The 11,394-nt window shown below is 39.9% G+C and overlaps 1 protein-coding gene across 1 annotated transcript in view; it reads right to left on the bottom strand.

The window, feature by feature from the left end:
• The window catches only part of LOC103362060 (leucine-rich repeat-containing protein 16A-like), a 42,001-nt gene that overhangs the window by 11,417 nt on the left and 19,190 nt on the right, over positions 1-11,394 (bottom strand). The window contains exon 2 of the mRNA XM_008288318.1: positions 6,802-6,956. Coding sequence (XP_008286540.1) covers positions 6,802-6,956 — 155 coding nt within the window. The remainder of the gene's footprint in view (positions 1-6,801; positions 6,957-11,394) is intronic.

Raw genomic sequence — 11,394 nt, 5'->3', positions numbered from 1 at the left:
CATAAATATCACATTATATTACATGGGCATTGGCAGGGAGTCAGTGGGTCAAAGATGGTTGTGCATTTAGAAGGAGGACAGCTCTGGGAACAAAAGTTGCCCTCCTTTTTTGAGTCCGGCAGCCTGGGCAGCGAAGGCCACATCCAGAGGGGAGCCACTCAAATGCAAGGAACAGTGGGTGTGATGGGTCCTGAAGGATCATGCTGACTTTCCTTAAGGTCTGTTGCTCACAAAGGGTGGAGAGGGCTCTTACAGGGAGCCCGATCACTTTGGAGCAGACCTTGAAAACACTCAGTAGCCGGTTTTTACTTTGGATAGAGACAGAGTGAAACCAGCAAGTACAAGAGAAAGTGATAATGCTCTCTATGAAGGAGTAGTAAAATGTTGCGAGGATGTTTTTGGTCACACCGAAAGAGTTCAGCTTACGCAGGAGATACTGTCGTTGACATTTTTTTCAGAATCTCATCCGTGTTGAGCTTCGTCTGTGTTCACTTGCAGAGATCCAGCAGGAGCGTTGGCCTCTGCAGAGGCTTCTTCACTGAGTGGGATAATAACATACATTATCTTTGACCACGTGTTGAACCTCTGTCCTGGCAGGGAGTGAGTACACATTACGGCTGCTTGCTCAGTTGATGCCAGCGTCTTTTCAACTGACAAAATTAGCAGCTTATTCTCATCCCGAGTGTGCGAGATGTTTGCTGAGTTATGGCTTGAAACGGTGCGAGTTAAACGGCCCTCATCATTGCATTTTCGCCGCAGCTACACGAGGGGCGTGGACAGGAGGCTGAGCCAGCTGTGGTATGTACAGTAACCCGCTGTATGGTGAACGAGGTCGCCTTGGGTCGAAATGGTTTGAGGTCTGAAACCAGCCAATGAGACATGAGGTCCTCTGTGAGCGATGGGAGTCCCACACAATCGGCTGTGATATCAGGGAGTCGGAGGGGTGAGACCGAGTCAGCAGACAGTATGACATTCTGAACATGCCGTTTCGGTTTGGAAAGTCTGGAAACATCCTGGTTCAGGTGTTTTGCAGACTTGAGCTGAATTGTGTGAGCGAGCAGGTGAATGAGTGCATGCAGGCAGACCAGATAACAGAAAGCAGATGGCTAACAGACGGTGAGAAATGTGAACCACGATGCGCTGCTCGCACTGTATGTTCTCAATTCAGACTATGTAGTAATTAAAGTGCAGACTGTGGGCTGTTAAATTATATGTGTGAAGTGTCTGCATCAGAAAGAGCTGTCTATCAAAGAAATCATTAGTCACTTCCTGATGTAAAAATGTACTTTTTGTAAAAATTACACTGAGGAGGTGTGTAATGACGCCGATATAGGAGACGCTACTTGTTATTGAGGATATTGTCAACTAGAAACAAGTGAATATAAGAAAGTTGAATTTCTTTGACTATTTATTTAATAAAAAAAAGAAAAAACTTAGAACATATGGTACAACATATTTTTTTGTTTCAGATGTCATCAATTCTGGAAGTAAACAGAACAGAAGCTATACATATTAGATATTTTAATACTTAATTTCTTTTCTTTCTGCAAAGTGTACACAGCCTGCAGTTCACTCTAGTTCAGCCAAAACATCCAAGTTATTAACAACAGAATCTTCTGTTTTTTACCGGATGTGGTTATTGCAAGGACTTTTTTTTAACTGAGACATGTAAAATAAAGTAAAAATGATTTTGATGAAATATCCTGATTTTAAGCTTTGGTGAATTTTCTCAACAAAATGGCTTCTTCATTGTACTTGTATAATGACAATAAAGACTTTCTATTCTATTCTATTCTATTCTATTCTATTCTATTCTATTCTGTGACATATGATTAGTCCAAGGGCCACTGGAGAGTTTCAAAAATCTGACAATTCTCTCTGATTTTATAGTTTCTGGCCTGGATAGATGATGTAATTTACCAACTTATGAACTGATAAATTGAGAAAATATTCAATAAACAACAACAAAATATTTGTTAGTTGTGACTAATAAGTGGACACATCGCCCAGTTTGCGCATGTTGGCACTGTGTACACTACAGCTGCAATGATTGGTTGATTGGTTGTATCTCAAATTACTCGCCAAGTACCTTGATAGTCAGTTTGAATAGTTAAAAAAAAAAAGTCTACATTCTCAGAGGCTTAGCAGTTTTGTAAATGTAAAAAATGTCCGTTTTCTTTTCTCCTCTATGACAACAACCTAAATATATCTTTATATCTTGGGCTGGGGGAACACTTAAAAAAAATAAAATAAATTATACACAACAATAAATTCATTAATTAATTAAGAAAATATTCAACAGTTTGTACAGTTTTGGGGTGCACGCAGTAGAATCCGACTGCCATAGACATAAAGTCACAAGACCCAGCCATTTAAAAAAATGTATTAATATGCTTTTTTTATTTAAATGTCTCTTTGCTACTTGATCTGATCAAATAGCAAAGAGAATAAAAAATTTAAAAAAATATAAAGAAAACAAAAATATATGAAAAAATACCTTAAAAATATTTGTTAAATAAAAAATAAATAAAACAATATAACTATAAAAAAAAACACACAAAAAATAAAATAACTACTGTAGTAATATAACCCAAAATGTGATGTCCAGGCATGTGGGCGCCAGGTCTTAGGAGGTTAAATTTACTTCGGAGTTAACATCTAGTGGCCACTGGGCAACTTGCACCTTAAGGCATTAATAGCTTTAACATTCAGGTGGAGTGGTTACCACAACAGCCAAAAGAGACACATTATCACAGTCGTTCCTTCTTCCACATATTGAAGTGTGTCACTGCTTTGACTCACTGGTTTATTTTTCTTGTAAAGTGGTTCAGAAACCACTCTGAGCTTTGAATTACACAAAAAACAAAACCCGCCTCACACACTACACACATTTAGCGTGTTTTGCCTCATTTCTAGAAATGACAGAATGGGTTTCTAATCTGCTGATCTACAGCTGAGGAATGCTGTATGTGTGTCCCAGCACCCTGTGGCTGTGAGCGGGCTGCTTCAGTCAAGTCCTGGCAGGAGTTGAAGAGTTGAGGTATGCGGACAAAAGAAAAAAAAATGGGTGTTAAAAACTAAAACTGTTTTAAAAACCTTGTTCAATTGCATTCCTGGGCTAATGTTAGCAAGGCAGAGTGCTTTAACCAGAAGGTGCCAGATTTAAGCCCTGCTATCCATTTGCCTTTTCATATTCACACATTCAGTCACTCACAGAGGGCTGAGGTGAATCCACATACCTGCAGCTACATGATACCCCGCCTCAGTAACACACACACACACCCACACTGCGATGTGTTCAGCGTCTTTCAACACTTCAAACAAGACATACATCAACTGCGGCTGCATCACATCTGCATCTGCATGACTCTGAATCATCAGATCATCCTCATTTACACAAGACTTCCTTATTTAGCGTTCTTCCTCAGTGTGTTTGTAAATCCTTCCATGATTCTCAAACAGAGGTTGGAAAGCAACCAGAGTCATCGCAAACAGCTCTGTCCACAAACACAAAGTTAGAAGACCATAAATCATTAACAAGTAGAAAACAAAAGTTGAAATTCTTTTGATTTTTTTTTTTACTAAAGTGGCACAACACGCAGAGCATTTTCCAAAGAGCCCACATGTGTTACCAACACTGGAAAAAACAGTGGTTTGATGTCTTACAGATATTTGACTACTATTTTTAATAAGTTTCAATGCTCCTCTCTGCTCTGCATAAACACAGCCTGCAGTTCAACCAAAAGATTCCTGCATTTTAGCCACACTCCAGCTGGTCAGTAATTGCTTTATGATTGTGTTGAAGAATGTAGGACTTTTTCGCTTTTTTACGTGATCTGTTTAGTCCATCCATCCATCCATCCATCATCTATACACCGTTTAATCCTCACTAGGGTCGCGGGGGGCTGGAGTCTATCCCAGCTGACTTAGGGTGAAGGCAGGGGACACTCTGGACAGGTCACCAGTCTATCACAGGGCTACACTTAGAGACAGACAACCAAGCACACTCACATTGACACCTACGGACAATTTAGAATCACCAATTATCCTCAACATGTTTTTGGACTGTGTGGGAGGAAGCCAGAGAACCCAGAGAGAACCCACGCTGCACGGGGAGAACATGCAAACTCCACGCAGAAAGATCTCAGGTGTCCTCACTGGGATGCGACCTTCTAGGTGCGAGGCAACAATGCTTAGTACAGACATTTTTTTATTTATTTTGAATGAGACATGCAAAATAAAGTGGTTTTAGTAAATAATACCTTGATTTCAAGCTAAGATTTGGCCAATCATCTCGATGACACATGATAACTGGGATTGAAAGGCAATTTGTCTTTACAAAACCACCAAAGTTACAATATTTATCAGTCAAAAACTGTAACAGAATGGTCAGATTCTAAACTTTAGGACAGTCTCTGAACTCCTCATTTGCTGGTACATCAGGAGAATCGTTCAAATCTTAGCTTACACTTCTTTAAAATCAGTTTATTTTACTTTATTTTTTATTTTATCTCTCATTAAAAATGCAGCAATAAAAAAAATGCTTACATGAAGCAAATTCTGTCAACAGAAAAAAAAAAAAAAAAAAAAATCTGCACTAACATAGCAACAAAGCAACCAACATTGAGGCTGAACTGCAGGAAGTGTAGACAGCGCAGATAGGTGACAAGTATTAAAACAAATGAATCATCAAGTTTAAAGAGTCACCATTTCTTTCAAGTATTTTGGGCACTTGGAAAAGTGCTGTACATGTAGATCACTTTTTAGTATAATAACAAATGATTAAATTAGTCTTTTTAATGATTTATGGCATTGTAACTGTCTCACACTGCACAGAAGACGTTTCTGAGCTCTGTCCTCTTCTAGTCATGGTTGCTCTGTTTCTGTAGAGGTGCAGGACTTGAAAAATGAGCCCACAGTGAGTAAAAATGTGACAGGAACAGAAAACTGCTGTGAATTACGAGGGTTTAACTCAGACCACAAACCAGGGACCATTTCACTGAACTTGCAACTTCAAATCAGCAACATCTGATAAGTTCCTTGTTACTTTTGACACAATCAACTAACTAAAAGCATGAAAAAGTAAGGAGCACAGGACAAAGCTGTATGCTAGTTTAACCAGTTAATTTCCAAGATTGTAGCTGTAGAGTTGCAGAGAAAAACAGGAAAGCGCTCCCATCATGACTCACAGCAGCAGACTGAGCTACTGTAGCTGAAGTCATCCAAAATATTTAACAACCACATGCAGCCTTACTGCGGGTCAACCAAAATCTCGCAACTCAGAAGACACACAGAAAACTTTTTGTGTTAAAGTCAGTTTCGCGCATGACACACTGGAAGCTGATTTTGAAGCTGTTTGGAAAAAATAAACTATTTGATTGTGAAACATTATCCTTCAGGTGAGTCTCTGGGTTTCGTTTTTACTCATTTTTCTAGCTTCAGATGCTAGGCACTCCCTCTGACAGGCAGCAAGCAAACAGAGCGAAAAACCATCTCCTGCATGTTTACATTCAAAAACAGAGCTAATCGGGACAGCCTAATTAGCCACTGGTCGACTGGTTGGTTGTGATGCTCTCATCCGATCAAATTCTCATTGGTCACACAATTGCCAGAGTTACTTTCATTGAGGGAAAAACGCTACATCAATAGTTTTCTGCGATTAACCCAAAACCCACACGTAGGTCTGAAAGGCAAAGCATCTTTAAAGAAAATAACCAAAAAAGCACCATCTATCAGAACCAGATTGTAATATTTGATCAAAATCTCGTTATTCTTCATGTCTCATTTGAAATTCGGCAAAAAATAAACTGTTTGCTTTAACTAGATTCTATAAAAAAGAAAAAATTCTGTGCTCTTCAGCACAACCGTGAAGGCAGTAGTGACTCAGCTGCAACTGAAAGCTGTTTGATAAAAATTCTGTGACTTTTTGGCTGAAACAACAAGAGAATCAGAAACAAACTTGATCAATAAACTGGAGTATGCCTCAAAGACGGTACACAGAGGAGCAGGTTGCCAGCAGGTTATGTTGAAGATACATTCAGCATGGTGAAACATCCTTCCAGAGTTAATGTGAAGAGTAGTGTGAAAACCATGAGTTTGTAGAGGTTGTAACCATGGAAACAGGCCTTCGAATCTCGTATATATACCGCTCAAAAAAAAATTAAGGGAACACTTTATCATCACAGTATAACGTCAATTCAGCTAAACTTTTGGGATCTGTCTTGTTAGGAAGCTTAAGTGATCGTTAATCCTTCCCTCATTGGGTCAATCATTTTGTTTTCCTCTGCCCAATCATTGATATACACTGTGTAATTTATTGAGGACAAAATGACATAAGCATTAAGTGTTGCTTTTAATTTTTTGATCAATGTATATATATCCTGTAGAGCCATCGTCTTTATTTCTAGTGTTGGTAACACATGAGGGCACTTAGAAAAATGTTGTACATGTTGTATTGCAAGTTCTCTCTACTTCTTGCCTCCATAGAAGTGCAGGACTTTATATTGCAGTTTATATTGATATCACAACAAGTAAAAATGTGACAGGAGCAACAGAAAATGTCCAGAAAATACAGAGGGTTAAGATGGAGGAGATAAATTACTGCTGCAGGAATAAAAACTGCTTTGTGGTGTCTCTCCCTTCAGTCTGCACTTCCATATTTTAGGGCAGCTTTTCTCCAGTTCTTCAAGCAGCATTTCCCCAAAGATTAGGAGCAGTAACACTTTATCAATCACAAAAAGGTGGATCCATTTCTAATCAAACTACAGCATTTAGAAAAAAAACTGAACACCTGTCACTTACCAGCACTCTGTTCTCCAACTTGTCACCTTTGACCTCCAGCTGGACTTTGCGCCTCAGGGTCAGCTTCACCCTCCGGCCCACCGCCTCGCGCACGCTCTCTACAAAACACACGGGCCGTCGAGAACAAAGACAAACGACAATTAACACCACAGCAGCTGGAGGGATCCAATTACCACTTATTACACAACGCGTACAGGAGTTTCAGATGTTTGATTGCCTGCAGCTACATTTCAGCGCTGTCTGGCATTCCTGAGCTGTGTCACTAACAAAACTGGTCGCCGCGCCGCGTACGCTAAAGTGGTTAATGAAAAAAAACATTCTTGCAGTACCTAAGGTTTCATAAGTATGTTAAGTGTTTTGCTTTAAACAGCTTAGCCTAATTTAGTTAACTTGTAACGTACTATGTTGGAGCTCAGTGTCTACTCCTTCTTCGTCTATCAGGGTGAAACTAAAATGTAAAAAACGTGAATCCATTCTGAACCTGAATGAATCATTTCTGGGAACTTGTGAAATTGCACCGTAACCTAGCAAAATCTACTCAGGCAGTCTTTTGTTTGTTGAAAAATCTCATCTTTTTGATAATTTTTTTCCAGAATAAAACAGTTCAAGTTGGTGCGATCAAAAGGTTCTGTTCCTGTTGCACGTACATGGAGTGTGTGGCGGTCATGTGACTGCAAAATGTGACAACAATAGCTGTAAAGAGCCAGAATGCTGCATGGCGCGGCGCTATCCACATCAAGATCCGTCCTACATGCATTTATGTTACCATGCACATCTGCAATTTCAGCATGGACCTTAAACTGGAGCAAAAAAAAAACAAAACATCACTTTGCGTGTCAAACTGACCCAAGCTTCATGTTGAGGGTCATCACTGGTGATTGGAGTTGAGTCTGTAGCTATGACGCACAGATCAAACAGCAGTTTTCACAGTGGAAGAGCTGCAGACTACGAGGTGTGTCAGAAAATTTCCAGGACTGGTGTCACAAAACATATATTTCAAACCCAAACTCCGAACTACCAGTTTTCCCCTTGGAAGTAGTCCTCCTGGAGTCTAGCACACTTCCCCAGCCTTCTCTGCCACGCCGCCATGCACTGGAAGGATTCTTCTGGGATCCTCCTCAGCTCCGTCGTCACAGCCATCTTGATGTTGTTCAAAACGGATCCCCTTGATGACCCCCTTGAGCTTGGGGAAGAGGATGGAATCCCATGGAGCCAGGTGGGCTGAGTAGGGAGGTTGCTCCAGCATGGCGATGTTCTTCTCATCCAGAAACTGCTGGATGCTCAGGGCGTTGTGAGCAGACGAGTTGTCATGGTGAAGCAGTCATGATTTGTCCTGCCACAACTCTCGCCTCTTCTGGCGCACTGAATGAAGCAAACGCCACAAGATCTCTTTGTAGACGTGCTGGTTGATCATTTGAAGGGGAAAACTGGTAGTCTGTAGTTTGGGTTTGAAATATATCTTTTGTGACACCAGTCCTGGAACTTTTCTGACACACCTCGTATAAGGCCACAGAACGTGCATCATGCCAGTAGCACAACCAAGACCATGCCTGTCACTTTGTTTGACATTCACAGGGTTGTGTGTTGTCAGTTCAGTTAAGGCAGAATTCTACTGAGAAAAAGCATTTGATCCATATAACCTAAACCTAGGCACGATGGCATGTAGGTAAAACATTGATGCTGTCAGCCCAGTCGCACTATTAGACATGGAATTCTTTTGGCCATAGCAGCACTTTTCAGTGCTAAATTTCAAGTAGAGTGTGTGACTGTGTGACACAGTGGACGATATTCAGCAAGTGTCACAGATTGTGACTGATGTGATTACATATCAGGACAACCAGGAAGTGTTACAAGAGTGGCAGGAGCACTGAATTGCTAAACAAAAAGGATTGGTTAGATTTAAACTAGGTATGGTTGTTGATTCAATAGGTGCAGTCCTGGAACTTTTTGATCGTACTGGAATTTCCGTTTACAAAGCAAAATTGTATTTGTTCAAGGTTTTGCAAAAAGTAAGCCTTACATCAACTGCATGGATTATTGAAAACTTTATCATTTGCAATATTTGCCAGAAATGTTGCTGATTTGGACTTACATCATGGACTTAAGAATAACAGAAAAACAGAGCAAATGTATTAGAATTTGTATTAAAAAGAACAAAAAATAAACAAATTCGGCAATTTAGCATGTACAGAAATGGTCGTAAAGTTAACAAACTAATGACACTGCATACATTTGAGAAAAATCGATTGTAAAAGAGAAATTATTTGTGGACAATATTTATGGCTGTAGTCTGTTTTTCATGGTTAACATCTAAACTAAAACTTTTAAAAACTATTTTCCTAGTTATTGTCTGGAATTCAACAGAAGAGGAACAATTTTAAATATCTGACAGCATATTCTCCATCACACCACTCTCAGTATATATTACACAGTCTAAACACGGTGGGAAAGTATGATCTGCTTTTCACCTTACACTTTATAACCTTTTTTTATTGTAATGTAGGTTATTTCCTTCCGTTTAATGCAAAAATGAAAACAAAACATTATGCATTTGTGCTCAAATCTTCCTGTGTTCATTCAGCCATGTGCAAAAAGTCTAGCAGAGACACTGTTAACGTTGCCATTTTTAAAAACTTGTTTTACACTAAAATCCAGGGATAGGCTTCGAGAGGATGAGAAGTTACTAGGACTGAAGAAAGACTAAAGAAAGATGGAGAGAAAGCAAAAGACAAAGCTGTAATGTGGATAAAATAGGGAGAAAAAGAGTGTGAGAGTGTGTTGTGTGTTCAGAGTAAAAACTGAGTAGAAATGAGCCCGCCTTCATGACTTCATGGTGTCCTCCTCCTCTCCACTCCCAGACACATGATGAGGTCATGAGGAGGATGAAAACATTACGGCATGAAGCAGCGTGGAGGCTGATCAGAAACACATGGGCTTCTCCCTCCGTCCAGCTCGCTCGCAGAAAAACCGAGCACTTCTTAGAAGCCTAATCAGTTTATAGTAACAACCTGCGACATGCTGAATATAAAAGAATAGCTGCTCTCGCTCTCGAAAGAAAGGTTAATTCATGAAACCGTTGACATTTTCTGTAAGTGCATTAAACATTCAAATTATACTATAGTTTTTTGGCTGGCTTTTTCCATCAATACTGGGGATACTAAGCAGAATTTCCAATTTTGTGGATACAAATGAAGTGGTGACTTACTGGTGTAGCTGGTGCTGAAACTTTAACAACAGAGTCAACTTTAAAATTATTCGTGGACTGCTTTTAATTTCAATTAACCAGTTTGAGTAATCATTGATGAATAAAAAAAGACAATTCTATGACAGTTCTGTTGAGAAACCTAACCGAATCTAAGCTCAAAATAATGACACTTTAGCAAAATCACTTTATTTTACATGTGTCAAGTAAAAATTGGAGAAAAATGATTGTTTCTGTAAATGTCTTTTCACTTCTGTAACCAACAGTCAATTGAGGGACAGCTGAACTACAGTCTGTGTGCTTTTTGTTTTTTGTTTTTTTTTTTTAAATTAAAAATATAGGTCGTGAAACATCTATAGTATGTGTCATCGTCTGTCCCCCATCCATCCATCCATTATCTATACACCGCTTAATCCTCATTAGGGTCGCGGGGGGCTGGAGCCTATCCCAGCTGACTTAGGGTGAAGGTAGGTGACACCCTGGGCAGGGCTACACTTAGAGACAGACAACCAAGCACACTCACATTCACACCTATGGACAATCCAGAATCACCAATCAACCTCAACATGTTTTTGGACCTTGTGGGAGGAAGCCGGAGAACCCGGAGAGAACCCATGCTGCATGTGGAGAACATGCAAACTCCAAGCAGAAAGATCCTGAGTGTCCTCAGCGGGACACCAACCGGCGACCTTCTTGCTGTGAGGCAACGATGCTAGCCACCTTGCAGACACCCACTCCCGTCATTTGTAAGATAAATAATCAAAGAACTTAAACTTTTACTTTTATTTTGATCAATAGCATTACAACTTTGTTATAATGCACAGCAGACATTTTTGAGTTGTCTCTACTTTAGCCATGCTCACTTTTCATTAGCTGCTGTGCAAAGGACAGACCTGATGAGCTCTTTTTTTTTTTTTTTAGTTTTTAATTGCTGATGATGAGCAGCATCAGGTCAGTCTGTTCTTTTAAAACCAGCAGCAGGCCTGGCAACAAAAAGCCCCATTCATCCAGTCCAGTGACATACAGTGTGAGATTGGGCTGCAGACACCAGAGACAGAGAGCACGGGGTTGTGAGTCAGCTTCACCATGCTGTACTGGGTCTGCTTTGATAACTCATAGAAATGCCTCATACTATATGTGAATGCACGAAGCCAATTTTGCAAATTGGGCTTTTACTTGAAACTTTGACGGTGATTTTAAAGATCCTGTGATAATCCATTTCTACTGTTGTATTTCTCTTAATAATTTGGCGGTGTAAAAGAAAAGCTGTGAGAATATAAAGAAGTTTTCCTCTGCCATTCCTCTAGCTCCTCTCAAGTAGATGGCCAGCCCAGTTTTACTAGCTAATCAGAATTTCATTTCTTCGGAGAAACTGAGGAAACAACAGTCAT

Source organism: Stegastes partitus, unplaced genomic scaffold (genome assembly GCF_000690725.1).
Source record: "Stegastes partitus isolate 25-593 unplaced genomic scaffold, Stegastes_partitus-1.0.2 Scaffold552, whole genome shotgun sequence".
NCBI lineage: Eukaryota > Metazoa > Chordata > Actinopteri > Pomacentridae > Stegastes > Stegastes partitus.
This window is presented reverse-complemented; position numbering and strand designations above follow the sequence as displayed.